This window comes from Phacochoerus africanus, chromosome 3 (assembly GCF_016906955.1).
Source record: "Phacochoerus africanus isolate WHEZ1 chromosome 3, ROS_Pafr_v1, whole genome shotgun sequence".
NCBI classification, from domain to species: Eukaryota; Metazoa; Chordata; class Mammalia; order Artiodactyla; family Suidae; genus Phacochoerus; species Phacochoerus africanus.
The window spans coordinates 134,263,287-134,287,044 of NC_062546.1; the positions used below are offsets into that span (position 1 = coordinate 134,263,287).

Consider the following 23,758-nt stretch of genomic DNA (forward strand, 5'->3'; position numbering starts at 1 on the left):
AAAAGGTTTATGCTTCATACTTCACAAAGTTAAGGAAATTTTTGTTAATACTGATAAGACTATTTTACTGTTTCTGGGAATATTATAAATGGTAGCCTATATAGCAATCCTAAATTAACATGTAAGTAATTACGGTTGCAGACATTCTCATAAACAAGCATGCCAACCTGTCATACTTTTTTTTTTTAGTAACATGATTAAACAAAAGAACAATTTGAGTAAGTCATACTGTTTGGAAATTCACATATGAGAGTAGAACCTGCCAGTAGTTATAGTTTTGAATAAGAACACATTCCCAGAAAACTGTTTTCTAGATAGCAGAGCTTGATGGAGATCCAGAGCTTGCTCTGGGCTTGTGGCTAGTGTGACCACATAGTTCCTGGAATTAATGGAAGCTTCAGATCTCCTTGTTGACTCCAGAGACATGCTCCACCTATGCAACTATCTCCACATTGACTCTGCTTACAGGCTTTCCATCAGTCCATCTAAGTTGTAGTAAAGAAACAAGAGTAAACCTGCAAAGCTGCCCTCATATTTAATATTTCTGGGAATAAGCCCTCCTCTCCTATCCCAGTGGCTGTAGCAGAGCTGCCCTGTTGTCATGTACCTCTGCTCACTGGCACAGCTCTTTGGTCAAGGAGTGAGCTTCTAGATTAAAGATGAGCCTAGAAGTCCCTTCCACTGGCATTTAGGATTTAGAAATGGAAAAATTACAGTAGTTTGAAATCTTAAAATTCAGGAGATTTTGATGACCATTGATGAAACTGGAGAAACAGAAAGAGCCAGTGGAATGGATGAGGCTCAAAGGAGCAACAATGGGAGATGAATGAAGCCCACGATGTCCCACGCCTGGCTCTGTGGCTCCACCAAACACCCCTGCTCTGCCTGGATGTTCAGTTCCTGCTTGCATTCCTTATAGTCCGATTATCCTTCTGACATGCTCTTCCTTTGGCTGAAACAAATGTCAATGTTTTTCTGTCCCTTGGATTCAAAATCATACCATAAGATATATTTTGAAAGGGCAAACCTGATCTTTATCTTTCAATGGCTGCTCGTTAATTTTGCCTCAAAGTCCAAATTCTTTAGCACTGTCATGAGACCTCTCCTGATCTCTCAAGCCTCACTGCTTACTTCCCCTTGCTCTCTCCTTCTTCCATCCACCTTTCATCCTCCCTCTCTGCCCGCCAAGCTCCTGCCATATGCAAAGACTCTCATTTCCATCTCAAGGCACTCTACCAGCCTCTGCATGAAATACTGTTCTGCCACCCTCCCCTCCCCTAGCAGTTCCCATGCATCCTACAGATCCCAGCTTCTGTATCATTTCCTTCAGAAATCCTCGCAGGTCCCCTCAAACTAGGTTGATTGCTCATCCTGTGTCCCTAGTGCCATTACAGTTTTTCGCAGTCTGCATCAACATGGCCTGTTTATTGGTTTGTCTTTCGCAGAAGACACCAAACTCCCTAAGGAAAGACAGGGTCTGCCTTACTGTTGGATCCTAATGCTTTGAGCATAACCTAGAACACAGTCAGCACTCAAATGTTTGTTCGATGAACAAGTGAACATACACAGAGAACTGTATCTGTTATTTGAGTGAGAAACACTGAGGCTCAAGTGAGCCATGAACTTTTCAGAGCAAAGAGTCCAACAGGTCTAATTTCCACTCAGACAAGGGTCTGTATATTTTTTCGTAACATTTTAAAAAGCGACCGCCTCAGCTTTCCAAACCAAATACTTCTAACATATGCAACTTTCTCTTATGCGAAATGAAAGCTAAATGCACATGGATCAATGTAAAGATTATCTGCATTTTGTAGACATGGGTGGTCCAGACACCCACGAGGAGATAAATAAATGTTTGAGGTGGGTCCTTCAGTGATTTTTACAACTGATGCCAATTTGGCAAGCTTGACCAGGCCCTACCAGTAAGAGGAACCATGATTTTGGTATGATGTTGGGGAATTTGTGGCTTCCATCTGCTGGTTATCTCACAAAATGTGGAGCTGAGAAAAAAAAAAATCACATACTGATTAAATCATAGAATCCCACACTTGGAAGGGACTTCATGAGATTATCTGGGCCCGCCTCCTGAAGGTCAATGCATAAATCATCTTGTGCAGATGGCTGTTTATACTATTTTTAAAGCTCTTTAAGGATGGAGATTACACAGCTTCCCTTGGTTGTCTGATCTTCATGGTCAAGAACTTCCTTTTTTAAAAGCCCAGCTTCTCACTGCAGTTTGGCCCATTTCCTCTTTTTCTCAGCTCTCTGTGAATACGGTGAGGACATGTTCACCCTTTTCTGCTAATTATCTCTGGCCCACACTCCATACTCTTACAATTAATTATTAAGATTTATGCTATTCTTCCCCCCACACCCCGTGCAAGCTACACAGTTGCGATTCATTTATTTTCCAGAAGACTTCTTTTTTACCCCTCTACAATGATTTTAGTCCTTAAGCATTTTTCTCCCTAGAGTCTACTCCGTACCTCATTCTATAATACTGGTAATGGCATTTCTTTTCAAATCCAAATCAGCAGTAAATTAACAACAAAGTTTTCTTCTTATCTTACCCCCAGAATCATGTTTGCTGTTTACATTACAGCATTTCCTTTTTGTTTCTGGCATAGATTATGTTCCACAATAAATCTCAAGCCTTTTGCTGTCAAATTGCTATTTTCTATATGTCATCTCTGTATAATTGGACTTGGATTTTGTGATAGGCTAGGGAAAGCCCCCGCCCCCAAAGAAGTCCACATCCGAACCTCCAGGACCTTAGGCTATGATATCTTATGTGGAAAATGGGACTTTGCAGATGTTTTTAAGTTAGAGATGCAGAGGTTGTCCTAGATTGGGTTACTCAGGTGGACCCAATGTTATCCCAAATGTGCTTTTATAAAAGGGAGTGAGGAGGATGAGGGTCTGAGACAAAAGAGATGGGATGATGGGAGTGGAGACTGGAGAGGCGCACTCTGAAGACAGGGGAAGAGGCAGGAGTGAAGGCAGTCTCTAAGAGGTTGGAAGAAGCAAGGGAATGGATTTTCCCCTAGAGACCCTGGAGGGGGTGGGGTCTGCCAACATTTTGACTCCAACCTATTGAAAACCCTTTGGGGCTTCTGACCTGCAGAAGTGTGAGGGAATATCTTTGTGCTGTTTTAGGCAGCATGTTTTTGGTAATTTGTTCACAGCAGCAATTAGAAAATAATAGAGCTGGATTCATAAAAATATCTGTGCTGATCTTGAACTTCATCAATTTGAACTTCATAAATAAACTTCACAGACTCTGTTTGGATTTATTTACAGTTATTTATATTATGTTCCCATCACTCAATGCCACTGCAAAGCTAGTAGGTATTGACCAGATCATTGATAACCTTAACTGCTTATTAATGGTTTTCAAATAATTTATGTAATAGAAGATTCCACTTATAGAAAGGGTTCTATGTACCCAGAGCTTGGATTGTGCTGCCTCACTTAAGTGCCACAACAGAACCATCAGAAAGGGATTTTGTCCCCATTTTATTCTCTGACAGAACTGTCACTCAAGTCCCAGACTGCCTGATTTTTTTTTTTTTTTTTTGGCTATACCCTTGGCATCTGGAAGTTCCTGGGCCAAGGATCATACCCATGCCACAGGAGTGAAGCTAGCTACAGAAGTGACAATGCTGGATCCTTAACTCTCTGAGCCACAGTGGATCTCCCACAGTCTGCCTGATTTTAAAACCCATCTTCTCTCGACTTGACTGCGTTGACCTGCCACTGCTCATTGCCCCAAGTCTCTAGCTGGTGTATAAAATTGTTAAGAATATGAAACATCATGAATTTTCAAGGAAGATGTGTTACTATAAATGTAACTTTCTTGAAAAAAAAAAAAGAACTAGTTTCCTAGAAATGCCATGTATTTGTCCCAGATGTCAGATAGAAATGATTTCGAACATCAAAAATGAAATGATAATTGTTGGAAAAGTGAGAGGAATCACTCAAAAACAGAACTCTCTGTCTTGGCAAGAACTTGTGATTTCCGTGGGGAAATAGCATTTCCAAAGAGCACAAACTTCAGAATTAGTTTGTAGTAAAGTTGTGCCCTGTGAAAGTCTCTGAACGTGTTATTCTTTGCTTGTTTTTTTGGTTACCTACATTATTTTATAACTTAAGAAGGGTGCTGTTTCATCTCTGTGCCCTCTTCCTCCCTCACTTCTCTCTGAAAGAGAAGAGAGTGAAATTTCATTTTAATGCCAACCTTTCCAAACTCTGCTTTCTGTGTGGTCTGCCCAGGCTGGGAGAGAAGAGATACAAATTTGTTCTCAAATCATCTCATCTTAGCAAACCAATCAACAAATACTGAATCAACCAACATCCACTCCTTGGTCCTTCTATCCAGCCCTCTCCCTCCTCCTTTTTCCACTAGAATGTTAAGTTTTCTCCATTCTGTATAAAATATTATGCAAATACATCATCAAATTCCACTCTTCCAGCCATAGTGTTCCTATTTCTTATGTATAAACCTTACTGCTGTCCTTACTTATTTTCTTTTGGGCAAAATTTGAAAAACCACAGTGGTCTGTACTTGTGATCTACGCCCTTCATGTTCTCATCTCTTCTTAATCCACTGTAATTCAGTTGCTCCATCACTCCTTTGTGGGACAAGTTTCAGTGGGTTCTCCTGGGGTCAGAATGGGTGTAGAAGTCAACTGGGTGTCTCTTTTATGTTCCTACTGTTTTCTCTCCAGCCTTTAAAACCTGCTCCTCAGCCAGTGTGTCCTCTTCAGTGAATGACATTACCCAGAAGCCAAATTACAAATCTAGACTGCTGCTTCTATTATGTCCTTTTCTAATCATGCCACCTCAATAGTTTATCTACTTCTTTCCTTTCTAGTCACTCTTGAATAATAAAAATAATAAAAATAAAATAATAAAAATAATCTATTATTTTTATTATTATTGTTCACTATTATCATTATTTTACCTTTGTAGGCATTTTATTGGGCAGTTGGAACACAGTAGCCTTTCCTTCTCATTCTCTTTCCTTATCTCCATTTCATCTATAATTTTATGGCAATTTAAAAACATTCAAGAAGACATGAAGCCTAATTAAACGAACAGCAATATGCTCACCACCAACCTTAAAATAGAAACTTCCAAATACCATGATAATTGAAGCACTGTGCTCAATATCTACTTCTCCTCCCTTGCTCCCAAGCAGAGGTAACCCACTCTTCTGAAATTAGTATTGCTTCATTCCTATGTGTATTTGCTTTTAATACCCATATTACAATGGCTCTCAGTCACCTAATGCAGCATCTCAGCTACACCACCCCAAATCCTTGGTTCTTCATTTTTCCTTATCCTGTGGGAAGTGCACTGGGGAGGAGTGATAGTGCACATTTCTTCCCAAGTTCATGTTCAGTGAAAGACTGGCCATGGTGGGAGTAACTCACTCCACAAACTCTAGTGATAAATACAAATCAAGCGTTTTCTCCTCATCCTCACTCTCAACCCCAGAGAACAGGTCATCAACATTTACCAATACTTTACTACTCATCTTAGAGGTAGCAATTATGGGTGTGGAAGAGGTACCTGTGAAGTTGTGGAGAATAATGGAGACCTTTCACAAATGCATCATCAGGGAAGAAAGGCAATAATCTAGTCCCTTGAGCAGGGTAGAGAGCAGCCAGAGGTACCTGACTTTGGGATCTAAGCAGGTCAAGCCAGGGTGCTTCAAAGAATTGTTTGGCTTGGCACAAGTGAAACAATGTCTCGAGACTCCAGGCAGTCATCAGGGAACTTAGGGTTTTGCAAACATTTTGATAGAGGCAAGGTTCACAAGGCAAGCAGTTAGCTATTTCAGAAAAATAGTATTCTATGGGGTCCTCCAAGCTGAACAACTGGAGGCATTTTTGTAACTCAGCCTCTGTGTTGACAGTCACCACAGGCATTTCCCTCTTGGTGGGGAGGCCATGACGGGAGGAGGGAATACTATGTGTCTCATAAAGTGGAAGGTGAGGTGTGTTGACAGATGTTTTGCCATCTCCAATGCTGAGCCCTTGGGCTGAAGCAACATCCTCTGAGCTGCTGGCATCTCCAGGGTGATGGAGGTCAGCTCAGGGGAAAGTGACCTTTCCACATGGTCACCCAAAAAGGAGGGGCTGGCTGATGTTATGTCCTGATTATTTAGGCTAAAGGCGGGTCTCAGGATGAAATCACAAGTACAGGATCTCCTGCTAGTTTAGCAGATTTTAATGAACTCAGCAGGATCATCAGGGGCACCTTGCAAAGCAATGTGCCATGTCTGTGACTGAGTTCTGCTGTGAGTCCATCCATAATGCATAAACCTTCTAGACACATTGGTGGTCTTACTGTAGGAACAGTTGTAAAGCAGATGGCAGCTTTACAATCCAGAGATCGCCCTATTAAGACTATGTAGTGGGATCTTTAGAGCACAAACCTCTGATCTGAAGGGTCTGATTTGATTTTGCTGGGACGCCATTCTTCCTGGAACATAATTTGAGGCTTGATATACTGCTCACTTAAGCAACCCTTCCATGGGCACTGCTTCATATAGAGGGAGGGGAGTTCTGGGTCAGAACATACACCTGGTGGCAGGCTGGCTGAAGCCCTTCTAATAGCACCTGACACTCAGCCAACCTCCCATCCTTCTGCTCACCTGGCTGACCTTCCAACACCTCTCCTGGGACAGGGTTAGGCCTGAGGGGTCTACAAGCACCCAGGCTGTACACAATTAAGGAAAATAACCCTAACAAAGGGGACATCTTTGCATTTGACTAGTTTGCTAGGGCCTCCTAGGGGCAAGCAATCTGGATACCTTAAAAGTATCCACTTGCTTTGGTTGTTACCTTCTCCCCTAAAGTGTGTGTGACCAGGAATCAGGGTTTCTTTGTGGATTTCACTTCCTAATGTGACTGGCATACACCAGGTGGAGAGCCTGTGTGCTTCTCTCTGAGCTTCGCATTGTTTTTGTTGATGGATTCTGGTGTTATGAAGTTCCATCTCTTATGAAATTTTTGATGAAGATGGTTTTATCACCAGCTTTTATAATCTGAATAGTGAGGCAGAGCCAGTGACCTGAGCCATTTTTCCCTCTATCTTTATTAAACATATGTATCAATGTTATACTCAATTTATAAAAAGAATTAGAACACTCTTCTCTTTTTCTCCCCTTAGCCTCTAGAATAATTTATGAAGCACTGTAATTACCCACTTCTTTGAAAGTTTGATAGAGGCTCCATGTGAACAAACTATCTGGACCTGGTGCCTTTTTATATGATGGTTCTTTGATATTTGTCTCCATTTCTTCTATGGAAATTGGTTTATTTAAGCTTTTCTTCTCTCCTAGTGTCAATTTTTTAAATTTCCATTTTCTTTTAAACTTTACCTATCTCTTCTAGATTTTCAGATATATTTTATGCCAATAAATCATAGACATATTCAACAGACTCATTTGTTTTAGTTTCATCTGTTTCAGTGGTTGTTCCTCAATTCATTTTATTTATTTTATATGTTATTTCCTCTTCTTCCTTATTTGTACTATACTTTTCTTTTATATATAGCTAGATTTGATTCATTAACGTTTTGTATAGGAGTTTTTGCCTATGTTCATGAGTCAGATTGATCTGTACTATTTCTTTTCTGTAAAATCTTTGTCAGATTTTTGTGTCAAGGTTATCCTGGTTTCATAAAAGGAGCTGGGAAATATTCTTTATTTTTCCCTTATTTTGAAGAGTTTACGTAACATTGGTGTTTTTTCTTCCTTAAATGTTTGGAAGAATTCACCTGTTAAGTCATCTGGGCCTGGAGTTCTTTTTTGGAAAAGTTTTTAAAACAATAAATCCAGTTTCCATATTAGACAGAAGACTATTAAGATTTTCCTATTTCTTCTGTCTGTTTTAGTAACATTTTTAAAAGGAATTTGTCCATTTCCTCTAATTGTCAAATTTATCAGGCATATAATTTTTTATAATATATTCTTATTATCCTTTTATTATCTGTAAGATATTTAGAGATATCCCCTTTCATTATAGGTATTGGTAATTTTTTTCCTTTTTCCCCCCTGCTTAGTCTTGTTAGGGCTTTATGAATTTTATTGATCTAGTCAAAGAACTAACTTCTGGCTTTGTTAATTTTTATTGCCATTTTTTCTGTATTTAATTATTTTCTCTTACCTTTAAAAATATCCTTTCTTTTACATTTTGAAATTTGCTTTCCTTCCCCCACCCCCCCCAGCTTTTTGAGGTAAAGGCTTAGTCTATCAATTTTCAAACTTTCTTTTTTCCTAACAAATGCATTTACAAGCTATATTTTGCCCTTAAATAGTGTTTTAGTTGTATTTCTCATTTGTATTTGTTGTATCCTCATTATAATAGAATTCAAAAGTATTTTTTAATTTCTTTGATGATTTCTTCTTTAACCCATGCATTACTATTATTAGTTTCAAGCAGTTGTGAATTTTCAAGATATCTTTTATTTTTACTTTCTAGCTTAATGTCACTACAGTCAGAGAACATATTCTGAATGATTTCAATCTTCAAAATTTGTATGCTTATTTATATAATTATTGAAGTTTACTTTGTGGCCAAAAATGTGGTGAGTTTTTGTGAATTTTCCGTTCTAATTTTGGAGAACATGTATCTTCTTTCTTTTTTAATTTTTTAAAATTAAAGTATAGTTGATTTACAATGTTGTGATATATTCTTTTCATCAGAATTCACAGTTCAATTTAGATCTATAAGATCTATCTTATTGATTGTATTAGTCAGGTCTCCATATCCTAATTTTTTACTTCTCTGACTCTGTCTTGATTTAAGAGAGAAGGGTTTATATATTTTTTTAATCAGTGTATTTCTGACTATTATTTCTTGAACCTCATGTAGTTTCTGCTTTATGAGTGGTTGATAAGTTATTGGGTGCATAAACATTAGCAGCTGTTATAGACCTTCATTATGATACAGAACACTTGGCATTTTAAAATGTCCTTCTTTTCCTTAATTAATATTTTTTTGCTTGAATTTTACATTCTGGTTCCAAGAGTGTAACCTCTGCTTTCTTTTACATTTATATCTGCCTAGTTCATTCAGCAGGACTCCTTTACTCTCTTATCCCCATTATGTAATTTTTGTATTATAATTAAAGATATAAAATCCTTGTATAAGTCTTATCCAAATAGTCTACAATAAACTCGTTGGGTGTTTTACTTTTATTACATTGAATCCAGAGGGAGTCCAGGATTTTCCAAACCTGTTTGGACTTAGACCAATGAAACCTTAAATTGCAAAGGTAACACACAGTCAAATAAGGCTTGGGCATCTCAACTCTGACTGTGGTAATGTACCTTTGGATTTTAATTCCATGCATAATGTTCATTCTTTTATTTTCCTTACTAATATAATCCTGTTTTGTGTGGGCTGCAATATATCCAGCTGAAAAACACATTCCCCAGCCTCCCTTGTAGCCAGGATGTGGTCATGGGAGACAATTTCTGGCCAAAAAAAAAAAAAAAAAAGAAAAAAAGAAAAAAAAAAGAAAAAACTGAAAATCTTCTGGGGATTCCTGGGAATTTTTTTGCTTTCTCATAATTGGTGTATTCCTTTCCTGATTGTCAATTGTCCTTTTAGATACTTCTTATTCTCATTTTCTTCTTCTTCTTCTTCTTTCTTTTTCTCCTCCTACTCATCCTTCTCCTTTTACCTCTTCATATCCCCTTAACAATGGACAGGAATCTGGGAGATAGATCAATCATCTCTCAGTCTTGAGTAACCATAGGAGGAAAGTCATTTGTTAATGATGGCAGTGCTACAGCTGGTATGTTTACCTTTGGAATTGCTACCTCTGGGCTTCTTTTGTAAAAAATTTATCTTCCTCTTTAGTTAAGTCTCCATGTCTGGGTTTGTATTACACATAAACATAATACCTAATTAATACATTCGACTTCATTTCTAGACTTATGGGCTCCTTCCATTGTCATCTCTTAGTTTGCTTTTTGAAGCTAAGGGAAGACTGATCCTCTCTGCTCTGGACCTTTGGCTTTATTTTGAGAATACCTCACATTTTCTGTCTTATGCTTCCTTCTTCCGTTTGCTTCAACCTAGTGTCCAGTTCCTTAGCTGACTACCTCCTCCCCTTTGTATGAGTGCATCTGTGGTCCCAAAGTTGCTGCTTAACTGGGTACAGGGTTGTTTTCAAGTTTTGACTTTGGTGCCATGAGAATACGTTATCTATTTAGTTTCTAAACCACCATTCAGTTCCAAAAGGAGCCTCTTATGTCACCTGTGATATATTGGTACTGGAGTAAAGGCAGTAATTTGCATAAAAGAAAACATAGTGGACATTGTAGAATAGCCTTGAACTTTTTAGTTCAGAACTGTGAAAAATATTGTACTTTGATCTTATCCGTTGACTGCCTCAACAATCCACAAAGCCCATCCCCTACGTAAAAAAACAAGCAAATAAACAAATAAAGCCCTACTCAGAAAAAAACTTGAGCTTCTCCATTCAGATGCTTTGGAGAAAAACATGGTAGTTTTGTTTCTGGAAATTCTGACTGACATAATCTTGATACATATATAGGTGGCATCCGCCCTGAGTAGCTCCATAATAATGATCTTAGAATGGATATGTCAGGATCCTATTATTGCTGAGACCTCATTGTAAGACAAAAACAGAGTTATAAACAGAGACTTCTATAAGATACAGTGGTGGTTAAGACACTTGTAATCTAATTTTTTCACATAAGGAATTTAGGTCCAGGCAGCTTAAATTACCTTCTCAGTCTCCCACAGCGAGCACTAACCCTACTTAGGTGACTCTAATCTTAAATTTTCCATCCAGATCAGGAAATGTTCATCATTACATAAATGGGTAAGAGGATTATTACAAATATTATTTCAAATTCACTTCTATTTGTCAAAGTATATAAGTATTGGTGGGTAATGGAGAATATCTAGCTTACAGGGGCACTTTAGAGATAGATAAAGAGGATCTGATTCAAAGTGATATCAACATCATGGTGACATAGTACATTCCTTCTTTCGTTCCCTTTTCTGAAGAACTAAAAGATGGCGTTCATTTATGAATAAAAGTACCTCTGTAGAGTTGTAGAATCCAGCACCACATTTCAAGGGACCTGGGATGAGTCTCTCTCACCTGTACATCCGTAAATTACAAGACAGGCCTTGATGCAGAGACCCAGCAAGAGTTGGTGAACCTGCTCCAACACAGCTTGGAAACATTGAGAGTGCTAACTTGGGTGGACATCCAAGATAAGAGAGACTTTGTAGAAGTTAAGCCTTCCTGAGGAGAGATTCCTCCACTACACTGGTGCAAAACAAAAACAAAAAACCAGGAGTTCCCATCGTGGTGCAGCAGAAACGAATCTGACTAGGAACCATGAAGTTGTGGGTTCAATCCCTGGCCTTACTCAGTGGGTTAAGGATCCAGCTTGCTGTGAGCTGTGGCATAGGTTGCAGATGCGGCTTGGATCTGATGTTGCTGTGGCTCTGGTATTGCTGTGGCTCTGGCGTAGGCCGGCAGCAACAGCTCTGATTAGACCCCTAACCTGGGAACCTCCATATACTGTGGGTGCGGCCCTAAAAAAGACAAAAGACAAACAAAACGAAATAAAACAAAACAAAAAATCAAAAAACCATAACTAAATCTGGATGCATTGGAGATGGCAAGAGGTACCACCCAGCTCTATCTCTCCTCCAAGGTGACACAGACCAGGGTTGAACTAACTGGTAACAACCTCCCTTAAAGGAGAAAAGGGGAGTGGTGAGTGTATGCCAGGCTACCCTCACTGTGGGAAGCTACTGAAGAAACCATTTCTCTGCAGCAGCACCTAGAGCACTGAGGTGGGACCTCCATGACTAGGGTTGGAGAGGAGATGAGGAAAGAGGAAGATAAGAATATTAAAATGCACTAAAGGGAATTCCCATTGTAGTGCAGTGGAAACAAATCCGACTATGAACCATGAGATTGCAGGTTCAATCCCTGGCCTCGCTCACTGGGTTAAGGATCTGGTGTTTCCCTGAGCTGTGGTGTAGGTCCCAGATGCAGCTTGTATCTGGCATTGCTGAGGTTGTGGTGTAGGCTGGCAGCTGTAGCTCTGATTGGACCCCTAGCCTGGGAACCTCCATATGCTGCAGGTGTGAACCTAAAAAGAAAAAAAAATGTTCTAAAGGGATGCAGTGTCTGCACTGCCTTCAGGAGTGGGCTCCCAAGAGTGTCCAAAATAATAAAGTGATCAATTCATCAAAAAGATACAACAATCAGAAATATGGAGATACCTAACATGAGAGCAAGTCAATTCTAGTATATCTGAAGGGAGAAATAGACAACAATTCAATGATAGCAGGTGACTTCACTATCCTACTTTCAGCAATGGATAGATCATCCAGACAGAAATTCAAGGACATATTAGATTTGAACCATACATTAGACTAAAAGGACCTAACTGATTTTGATAGACCATTCCATCCAAAGGCAGCAAAAATCTTTTCAAGCACACATAGGACATTCTCCAGGATAGGTTGAATGATAGGCCACAAAACAAGTCTTAAGAGAGTTAAGAAAATTGAAGTCACACTAATTATCTTTTCTGACAGCAATACTATAAAACTAGAAATCAATAAGAAGAGGAAAGCTGGAAAATTTACAAGCATGTGCAAATTAAACACACTCTTGAATAACCAGATGAGTGGGTAGGGACAGTTGGAGAGTTCTTATTAAAGGTTACTTGCAACTAAAAGTTGAATAAATTCTGGAGATTTAATGCAGAGCATAGTGACTATAGTCAATAATGCTATTATGTATGTCAAAATTGCTAAGAGGCTAGATCTTAAATATCCTCACTATAGAAAAGAAGTGATAATTATGTGATGTGACAGAGGTGTTAGCTTTGGTGGTGATCATATGGCAATATGTAAATATATCAAATTTACATATTCTTACCCCCTTAAACATACACAATGTTATATGTTTGTTATATCTCAATGATAAAAAAGAGAGAGTTGTCAGTGCTGTATACAGAAAAAAAAAAAAAAGTGTCTAGCATGGCAATCAGCACCAGAATGGCCCAAGATACTGACCATTCTAGGACAAGGAAACAAGAGTACAGGGTATGACAAACTTAAATGTCTGCAGATGCCAGGCAAGCAAGGTGAATAAAGAAAGTAGGCCAGTGGAAAGTGCCTACCTGTATATATTACCTTGATGTGAGTGTGTAAGCCCATGTACAGGGTGTGTGTGTGTGGGTGGGTGGGTGTGTATGTGTAGAGGGTACAATAGTGAGCTGAAAAGTATGTGATCATTCAGAAGGAGGCAGATGCTACTGAGCTCCAGAAGAAACTTTTTTATTGGTCTAAAAATTGCCTGATGATCTAATTATTCAGGAGAAGAAAGCAAGGAATATTTCAATATAAAATACCTTGATTTTTCAGTGCTGCCTCAAAATGTAAAAACACTGTTAAGGAAACAATTCAAAACATGACATGTCTGGGCATCAGATTTGACTTGTGGGTTTCCAGCTTAGGAAGAAGTGGTATTTGGAAGGATGGGAGACAAAAGAAGAGACAAGACAGGCAATGGTGAAGAGCTAGAAAGTTTTATTTGCCTATCTTTGAAAGCTGACCAGTTCTATGATAATCGTTTCAAGAAGAAAGTTCTCTTTGCAGTTTCACAACTGTGGCTACCAGTCCTCCCCTTATCCTATTATTGTAATGCAGATATGTTGCAATTGGTGCAATTTATATATACAAATTATATAATAGAAAACAATTTCAAGGCCACATGTAAGCAGGTTAGGATACTTCATCCAAAATAAGAAGGAAATAGAATTCTGCACTTTGATATTTTAAAGCTGATATTTTAGTAATATTTTGAGAATGGTTTATTCCATTTATAATCTTTTGGTTATACAATAATAAAAGAAAATTTACTTATTGGCATGCAAAGCAATATGGCTTTAGAATACACCTCTTAAATTTACAGAACTTAAAATTTCAAACATCCCACATGGCTGGCAGGTGATGTTGTGAACACGATCTTGATTAGTGACATACTTCCTAGAGACTAAAAAAAAAGAGAAAGAGAGAGAATGATTTAACATAGTATAATACCTAGATGATACAGTTAACTTATCCAGGAATTAATGTAGTGATTTGTTTTGATAAAAAATTTTCATCTTATACATCCTTTGTCTTTTGGGTTCTTCATATATTTACATTCAAGATGACTTATCCTAAATTTCCCCTATTAAAAAACAGAAAGTCTATGAATAATTATAAAAAGCAACTACAGCCAATCAAGATAAGTGGTTAATTTTGGCATTTAAAGTTTTACTGTTATGCTTATTACATTAAGTATTTAATACCATATATACTGACATTTTACTTCCTGCTAAAATTTCAACATACATAGCAATATGCAATGTGGCATTAATATGTGAATAACTTATCATCTCCACTTTTAATTCATATCTGTGATCCTAATGCCTTGTCCCTTACTGACACTCAGAAAATGTGTCTGGAATAAATAGGTGAATGAATAAAGTTGTAATGATTAAAAACAAATATAATAGTGTACTCTTGAACGAGTCATAATTTTGATTATGTACCAAGAGAGTTAAGACTCTCTCTTCCCCACAGAGGAACGGCCTATACCAGTGTGATCGTTATTTATGAGAATTTTGATGGTTTTTGGAATGAACTAAAATACAATCACCTGTCAGTAATTTTGGTGTGAAGGAGCCAATTTATAAAGTCTCGGGTGGCAAGATTATCGAGAACAGTGTTCATTTCATCTGAGAAGGAGCCATCAGCGTGTCTGCGACGGAGTTCTTCGACAATGGTAACTTCCTCTGGGAAACTGAGAAAAAGAGAGATAATGTCAGTATTTGGTCAAATAAATGCTTATCAATTGACTGTGATGGGTAATGTGTAAGGGGGATTGAGAAAATGATATGTTTCTATCATGAAAATCCTCACATAAATTGTCTGTTGGAAAGGGAATTGAGTAGGTAGAAAAGTGCAGAACCAGGACCTGAAAACAAGCCCTCTTCCAGATGCGAGCTGCTTCAAAAAATTTTATTTTTTTTTTTTTGGTCTTTTGTCCTTTTTCTAGGGCCGCACCAGAGGCATATGGAGATTGCCTCCAGGCTAGGGGTCTAATCGGAGCTGTAGCAGCCGGCCTACACCACAGCCACAGCAACATCAGATCTGAGCCGTGTCTGCGACCTACGCTACAAATCATGGCAACGCCAGATCCTTAACCCACTGAACAAGGCCAGGGATCGAACCGGTAGCTTCATGTTTCCGAGTCGGATTCGTTTCCACTGCACTACGAAGGGAACTCCCAAAGATTTTAATATATTGCCAAGAAAGAAGTTATTGTTGAGATGACTAATTTGTTTATAATTCAGAACAATGTATTATATCCTGTAAAACTAGTGTTTATCAGAACCCTTGCCAAGTAGAGTTTTAAGGGATTAAAGTTTAGTCTCTCTTAGATTTTCTCTTTGATTGGTTTATTTAGCAGAATTTCGGGTATCCATTTAAAAAACACTGTAAAATCATCTTAAGTATAAGTGACCCTTTTCCCAACTGATTTGTAAATTTGATTGTTAATGTTTTAAAAATCAGTGACAATACTAGTTCCCTTTTGTCTTGAGAGCTCATTTTAAATCTTACTAAAAAAAAAAAGAGTTGAACATAAATTTCATGCTTCTCATAATTCAAATGTCAATCAAAATGGTCACAAGAAAATGAGACAGTTCAGGGGTCTGTTTGGTTGTGCTAAGGTCTAAGAAAGTACCTAAAGGTCTTAGCCTCATTTTCAACTGCGATGATTTGATGGTTTGTGATGATATGACAATCCCATAAAAAATGAGTACACTGTTAAATATATGGATGTCTCCATATATTTGTATTTTGAATGTCATTTCATTAAGCATCTTTAGTTTCTTTCAGTATTCATCACACTTTACCTGAGTACTTACTAACATATAAATATATGCTGAGCCTATATGTAAATATTTGAAGTCAAACTAAGTCTTTAGCATTGTTTCTTCTTTTCCTTTAGCACTGGTTTCCCTGGGACAGTCCTAGTTTAAGCTTATTTTCCTGGGGTGGTTAGTTACCAAATCACTCTATTTATTCTGAAAATTGTCCTGGACTGACAAATATCCTAATTATAATACAACTATAATGGGGGATGAAAAGTAACCTGCTTGACTCTATTATTAATATTTGCTATCAAAGGTAAAACAGAGAGGGAGATCCTGTTGTGGCTCATAGGTAACGAACTCAACTAGAATCCATGAGGTTACCGGTTTGATCCCTGGTCCCTGCTCAGAGGGTTAAGGATCCCGTGTTGCCATGAGCTGCAGTGTAGGTCTGAGGTTTGGATCTGGTGCTGCTGTGGCTGTGGTGTAGACTGGCAGCTGTAGCTCTCATTTGACCCCTAGCTTGGGAACTTCTATATACCATGGGTGTGGCCCTTACAAAAAAAAAAAAGATAAAACAGAGGAGACTTTTGTAAACTGTTTCCCCCCAACTGGAGTTATTTCCTTACTTCGTAAGACTATATTAATTGCTTCTGTAATGCAGATCTATATATAGATAACTGTAGTCTAAGTTTTCAGCATCAAGGAAAAAAAAAAAGTTAAATAAGAATGTACAGACTTACTCTCGCCTTCCTCGGCCTTTCACCAGCCAAGCAATGAATTCCTTGGCAGCTTGGCCTTCCAAATAAGAACTTACATCACTGGTAAAGGTCCCTTCAGCATGTCTCTCAAATTCATCGTGACGTTTGGCAATGTTATTCCTGAAAGAAATGTGAAAGTTAAATTGAAGATCTGTCTCTTTAGCAATATGGTTCTCACCTATAAGCAGTGGCAGCTTTGGGTTCAGGATTCTGTGTAGAAGGGGCTTAGGAAGATTTGGGAGAGGAGGGTGGGTAGGGGACTCATCCTGAAGCTACATTAATTATCTGGAGTGAAGGTTGATGGGAGGGGTGCCAGTAACAATTAAGCAGGGTTAAGCTCCCTCACTCCCATTTTCACCTCCCCTGCTTATCTGTGTCTTTAATTATTAAAGCTGCCTTTACTTCAGTCTCAATGTGTCTGAGCTATCCACTGTGTTAGGGTACTTGCGAACAAAATAGCTGCTTTCCTTTAGTACTTATGGGGTCAGAGTTAGTTAATTGAATCAAGGGAAAGCAAAGGAGCATCTCAAAATGTCATCAAAAAGACCACAAGATAACGGATTAAAGGAAATGTGTGAAGGGTTAGCAATGAGGAATGCTAACAAGATGACCCCAAATCACCCTCAGGTGTGTACAGAGTGCTCCGTGGAGTTGGTCGACCAGCATGTGTTAGCCTGAAGCATTTTATCTTAAACACAACATAAACTGCCAGGGAGCTACTATTGTTTTACATTAGTTTACCAGGTTGTGGCATTCTCTTTCCAGAAATGAAGACAGTTGTTTGCATTTTTTCAAATTTGTGATTTCTCACCTTTCACCAATGGCTCCATCCGTAATCCTTCACAGGGACTTTCCCCACTGTCTTCTGACCATACCCGCCATCTTTCCTGTTCCTTCCAGTTTGAGAATTTTTGGTCAATCACCCTCTTTATTCTTCCTGGAAGGAAATAGCTCCTCTCCCATCCTCCCTCCCCACCGTCATCCTTTTCCCTTCTTCATTCTATCCAGACAAATCTATTCCCTTTTCTTGTTTTTCAGATTTCCTTCAACTACTTTGCATGCATAACTCCCTTCCCCTTGTGGGCTGCCCTCCAAAGAAATTGTGAAATTCCACCATCCCCGTGAAACCCTTGCGGCTGATTTCCTCCAGTAGCCTCAATGCAGCAAAAACCCCCAACACTGTCAAAGAAGATACAACATTAAAATGTATGCCTTACGATAGGCTTGTGTTCTTATTTGCTTTCTTCTCTATGCTGTGCAGCTAGGCTATAATTTTAAATGTGTATCTTGGATTGTATTCTACAAGAAAAAAGACTGCATCTGTTTCCATTCCTTACCATGATTAACTTGGCTAGAGGATACTTTGAATGTGATCACAGTCATGAGTTTGAACCCTACAGGGAATGTTGAATTTGCTCTTAACTTTGGATCAGGAATTAAATTCCTAACCTTGCAAGTCCAAAAAAGTCAGCTTTCGAATTTAAAGAAAAATGGGCAAGAGAGTGAATATTGCTAAGACCGCAGCTGGGAAAACAATTTAAAATTTATGTCCCATTGGAGGGTGGAGGGGCAAGGGGTGGGACATTTAGAGGCATAAGACAAAGGAGAGCATCACTGACCTTGAAAATCATCAAAACTGAAAGATCTTATGGGTGCTATTTGATATGCACAATAACTTAACAAAGTCAGGAGGAATTTTAGACATACTTAAGTACTGCATTTGTGTGCAAATTTCTGATGAGGGTCAGACTCTTACTTGTTCCTCTTGGTGTTCATCAGCCACTGCACAAAATCCTGGGCACGCCTGGAGTCCAGATACTTGCTGTAGTCACTGGTAAATGTGCCCTGTGAGTGGCGCTTGTCTTCAGTCATCTGATCTGGATCATCGAGAGGGTCAGTCTGGGGAGCTGGGAATGATCTATGAGGAACAGTAATGGGGCAACTAAATCTCTCCTCAAGACTAGATTTACTTGAGAAACATCTCCACAAAATACAGACCCACGTAAAGCCAGAAGGCAAGTGGATTGAGTATTTCAGGCGGCAATTCAGAAAGACCTTTATTTGTCATGGGAATCCCATGGTTTTACCAGAATTTAATACACTCTGATTTGGAATTCTAGCAGCTGATTTTCAAACTGTCTTCCCTTTTTTTTCCTGAAAAAAGGATTAAATAAATTTTTTTCAACAAATTCCACTACTCATAATTATGCTAATAATGCCAGAAGAGAGCAACGCCTTGAATATTTAAAAAAAAAAAGTGAAGAATTCCAAATCATTCTTTTTGGGGCAGCAGGTTTATGTTCCAATTCTGTTTCACACATATTAGTATAAAAAAGTAGCTCCATTACCTGCTTATGGGGTAGCTAATGGTGAAGAAAGTCAACGAAAAGTTCAAAGAAAGACAGAAAAAAGCCCACTTGCTAATTTGAAACTGTGTAGAAGATAATCCGTATGCCAGTCTTCAACAGTTGGTTGGCACAGCTATGTGGGGAAATATTCAACATGATTGACTCAAAAATAGAAATGAGATACTATTTTTACCTGTCAAATTAGCAAGGATTAAATATTGGGGAGGATATTGTGAGAGGAGTATTTCTATAATGCTGATGGAGTGTACATGCGTATGACCTTTCTGGAAAGCAAGTTGGCAAGAGACCATAAAAAATTTAAACTCATTCAATCCCTTGGACATGATAATCTTGCTACTAGAAATCAATCTTCAGAAAATAGTAAGAAAAGTAGGGAAAAAGACTATTTTCCTTCACATTTTTTGTGGGAAAATGTGAAGAACTCAAGTACTCAATAGAGGAGTAGCTAAATAAATATTGGACATTTATGAGATGAGATAGTATGTAGGCATTAAACATCATACACTTAATAGATATTTATAATGATATAAGAATAAACTAACAATATAATGCTAAGAGAATAGCATAATACAAAGTTACACATGATCTGAGATACATTTATAAATATATATAAGTATTCAGTACATGCATATTTTCTATTATGACTGTGTATGACTTTTTCAGTTAGAAAGCAACAATGTTACTTTTTAAAAGGAATAAAAAAGGAAAAGTTGGTGTGTGAATAATTAAAATGATCTATTATGCAGTGTGAATAATGAATGGACAGGTAGGATCAGCTGAAGATTTCAAAGAGCTATAATTTCCCATGTAGCACATTTTTCACCATTTCCCACCCCTTTGATTATGAGACAACATACTCTGATCTATACTCCAGTAAAGCCTTTACCACAATGATTCTTTAAACATTTGAAAATTGTGCGGAGAATTTACTCTAAATTACCAAGACCTAATCATGAGTTACGGTTATCCTGGGCTGTATTCTAACTATAGTGCTATATTAGTTCAAATCTGAAGATTTAATACCTGGATTTCTCCTCTGTATTCTGAAGGGAACGTTGCCAGCTGCCTTGTACCAGCATTACAAACAATCCAGCCACAAAGTAATGGTTTTCATTTTTGCTGCCTGTCGGAACAGAGTTGGGGGCTTGGGGGGAAGATAAAGACAATGTGTCAGGCTAAATTAGTTCAGTTTTTACTAAGTAAATATTATAAATAGAAAAAGCTAGTCATTCGTTTTATTCTGATTATATTTCCAGCTTAATTTCAAATATTAGATTATATTTTTCCTGCAGGTTTTTTTTTTGTGTGTGTGTATGTGACAAAAAGAATACAAAAGCACTATGAAGCTTTTTCATTAGTGTCGGACACTTCTGTTAATGATTAGAAGGCTCATTTCCAGACTTGAAATTAAAAATGTCCACGATAAACATTGAGAATACCCACTGTAGATGATATGCTACATATGGTTAGCCTGAATGGCACCTTATCCATAATGCCACCCTCTTCACTATCAGTCTGGCTTTCAATTAATAGTCCTTCACTTTCAAGCATTTACATTATACTGCATTTCAACCATCTTAAAGCAGCCTCAGGCTACAACTTGGCATACCAGCTGTCGGTTCAGATGTATTATTCATTTATATTTTAAATAGTGTAACTTGGTCTAGACTTTGTAATTATAAAGCGGCCAACAGATTTGAGGTATTTTAGGGTGCTTTGACCTGTTCTAAATTAAAGGAAAAAAATCATTTTAAAGACAAGCAATTTGCAACAAGAACTAATGCTTCTGGCAACTTGAACAATCACAGCTAAGAAACTAAGAGATCACTGTCATGAAGGAAATGTAATGCTTGCTTCTGAATTCTTGGAAGTCCCCAGGTTGTTTTATAATTGGACTGAGTCCAAGACATGTCATTCACTGCTAGTGACACTCTAGGCCAGGTTGTAGGATACACCTGGTTGCTTGTCTTCACATCATAAAGCAGATGTCATGAGCAGGATAAGACTATGCAGTCTGGATGGGGCAGGTTGGGGACCAACAGGAATGTGGGGCTGAGCGTCCCCACCGGACAAACACCTCTATTTTCTGAATGAAAGCCTCCAGTCCGGTGTTTGCCACGAACTTCTCTCTGCTACTTTCAAGTCTGACTGTTTACTTTGAGAAGTGGGGATTTCGATCCAAATTTGATTATGCTTATCCATAAAAATGTGAATGAGTATTTTTAGCAAATGGCATTTGGTTTGAAATAAGTATTTTACAAATATTATCATTTTAAACTATCAATCTTTTCTTTAACATCTTAGCCAAACTTTTGCTCTGTCTTTGGTATGAAAACATGGAGACTGTAATACCTGCAGCGGCATTTTTTTCTTTTAAAATATTAAGTCTTTTTAGTTTAAATGGTCAGTTAGACAAAGCAACACAATAGGCATTATTACATATTTGTCCTCCTCCATTAATCAGCATTCAAGTACTAATTTGGCATTTTGCTGTGCTTCAGTTTATCTACTTGGCAAACTTTGGAAGCCTTGCCAAAAGGATAGGCAAGGCCTTCTGATATAATTCTTAGTTAAAAAGTCATGCTTTCAGAAACTTAAAACATTAAAGCAAGCACTCCTCTTTAGGATTACATCATTCTTAGAAAGTCAAGTTAGAACTATAATTCATTCCACGCAATATTCCTAAAGGCTTTACAATATCTTCTATTATGTTCTACGGAGGCAGATATGGAGCAGGTGGTTTTCTGTTACTGTGAGAGCTGGTAGAAGAAACAAACACACAGAAAAAAGTCCTCTACAGGCAATGAAATGAGTTCTACCGAAAGAAGAAACTAATTTTTAAAATTTTATTCATTGTTAAAAGTCAGCAAAATTGTGAAAATTTTGAGAGTAAGGTAGTTTGTATACCACTACTTGAGAAAGCAAATATTGGCATTATTTTGGTATCAAAATCTTATTTTATACGAGAAGATTTTTCAATTAATTCCCTACCTCTGCTTTAGGCAGCCTATAGAGAGAATCTGCAGTCTTACAAGAACCTCACTTTTCCACTCAAATTTAAAAGGAAATATGGCACCAATAGTATTTACTAAACAGAAAGTCTTTTGGAAAGATTAATCTTTGACCAAGGCAAGGTGACATATTATAATATGTCCCTAAGTATATTGGTGTTGTAGGTCAAATGAATACTGTAGAAACTGGTTAGGTCATTTCCTATCACAGGTATTAGTAGGTGTGAAAAAAACACACCACATTATCATTTACTCCATTGAAGATTTTTGTAAAATTGTTCTTTGTTCTTAAGGGCTTAAATAGGTACTTTAGAACATCTGATTTTTTTCTAAAGGTACTTACTAAAATTTTATTTCAGAATGTCAGGCTTTCAGATATTTTATTTATTACTACTGGTCCTCAATACATAGTAACTAATTATTAATTGGTGGTTTTAATTGGCTCCACCCATAGAATGCCCAGTGAATGAGGATAGTTGTTTTCTGTACTAAATATGCCATGTCTTATTTACAAAGAGCTGATTTCATGGTCGTTGAATTCTTGATAGACTTATCAGAAATCTGAATATTTGACCGATGGTGTTGATTCTGCTCACCATACGTTTTCATTGGTAAGGAGCAGTTGCTGTTAAAGCCTCTCTAATGGGCACATTTCTGCTGAATTTAAAAGGCGCCTTCTGTTCAAAGTAGTATACACATTTATCAAATCCAACGAAAATATTTGTTTTTCAAAACATTACCACTTATTTTTTAAATGTAATTATCATAACAGTTAAATCTTATAACAAGTACATTGGTTGGAATCTTTGTTTTTCTTTCTATTTTGAATCTTTGCATTGAATTATTTTTCAACTCACTTTATAGCTTCACTATGTTGAAGTTTATGTAAATGCATTTTATATCATACTTTCATCTCAATTCTGCCCTGTGTATTATTAGTAATAAAGTGTAGGATACAAAAACACTTCAATTCATAATACTTTGCCTCCTTAAGATTACCTAACTATACCCCAAGCAGGACTTACAGTCTTACAATCACCCAATATTAATCTTACCTGTTGACACCAGAAGGTGGAACAGGGCAGGTGGAAAGAGTGAGACTCTTCAGAACTTCGTGTGTGCAGTGTCCTGAGCCCTGTAGTTCTGCACCACAGCATGCTGCTCTTATATACTCCCCAGCGTTGTTTAGCCTCGCAGATATTACGCTGACAATATAAATTTTTCATCTGTAAATAATGAGTTTTTGTTACAAACAATTTCACTCGCCCACTTACTTTGCTCCTCTGCATTCTATGCTTATATTGGGAGGAACCTTTTTATTTACTCTGTTGCTTTTTTTTTTTTTTTGCTGAGAATGGAAAGAGCAGTTTGGAAATTCACCTTTAACTCTTGGTCAGGCATGAAAATCACTTAAGTACTCTAAAGTGAATTTTTATGCTGCAGACAAAAGAAGGTGAGATTATAGTCAGTAGCCTTATTTGAGGGCCTTATAAGCCCTTCTTTGCTATTTAGTTATGATGAATGTATCTTAATGTAATAATCGATTCATCTTTTCATATATCCAAATAATGAATCACTCACTCAAAACATACTCATCAAGAATTTTCCTGGAGTTCCCCCTGAGGCACAGTGGGTTAAGAATCTGACTGTAGCGACTTGGGTAGCTGC

At 37.7% G+C, this 23,758-nt stretch overlaps 1 protein-coding gene across 2 annotated transcripts; it reads right to left on the bottom strand.

Annotated features, from left to right (window-relative positions):
• Positions 1–13,596: 13,596 nt before the first annotated feature.
• On the bottom strand, positions 13,597–23,210 carry GCG (glucagon). 2 transcript variants are annotated; one of them, XM_047770437.1, is made up of 6 exons: positions 23,146–23,210; positions 20,103–20,223; positions 18,467–18,628; positions 16,693–16,830; positions 14,731–14,874; positions 13,597–14,079 (listed from the first exon to the last, which is right to left on the bottom strand). In XM_047770437.1, exons 2-6 carry the CDS (start codon positions 20,156–20,158, stop codon positions 14,073–14,075), a joined length of 507 nt encoding a protein of 168 aa, XP_047626393.1. In that variant the 5' UTR covers positions 20,159–20,223; positions 23,146–23,210; the 3' UTR covers positions 13,597–14,072. The 2 variants fall into 2 exon arrangements, with proteins under 2 accessions (XP_047626393.1, XP_047626392.1); XM_047770436.1 differs by lacking the exon at positions 23,146–23,210 and having other exon boundaries at positions 13,597–14,072; positions 20,103–20,196.
• Positions 23,211–23,758: the final 548 nt, after the last annotated feature.

What these genes read in the sequence shown, in the direction of transcription:
- GCG (XM_047770436.1), bottom strand. Translation starts at nt 20,158, where the DNA reads ATGCTGGTACAAGGCAGCTGGCAACGTTCCCTTCAGAATACAGAGGAG. An exon ending in ATGAACACCAAGAGGAACAA is followed by an intron (nt 16,831 to 18,466) that starts GTAAGAGTCTGA and finishes CATTTCTTTCAG; the next exon opens with GAATAACATTGCCAAACGTC. An exon ending in AAAGGCCGAGGAAGGCGAGA is followed by an intron (nt 14,875 to 16,692) that starts GTAAGTCTGTAC and finishes TCTTTTTCTCAG; the next exon opens with TTTCCCAGAGGAAGTTACCA.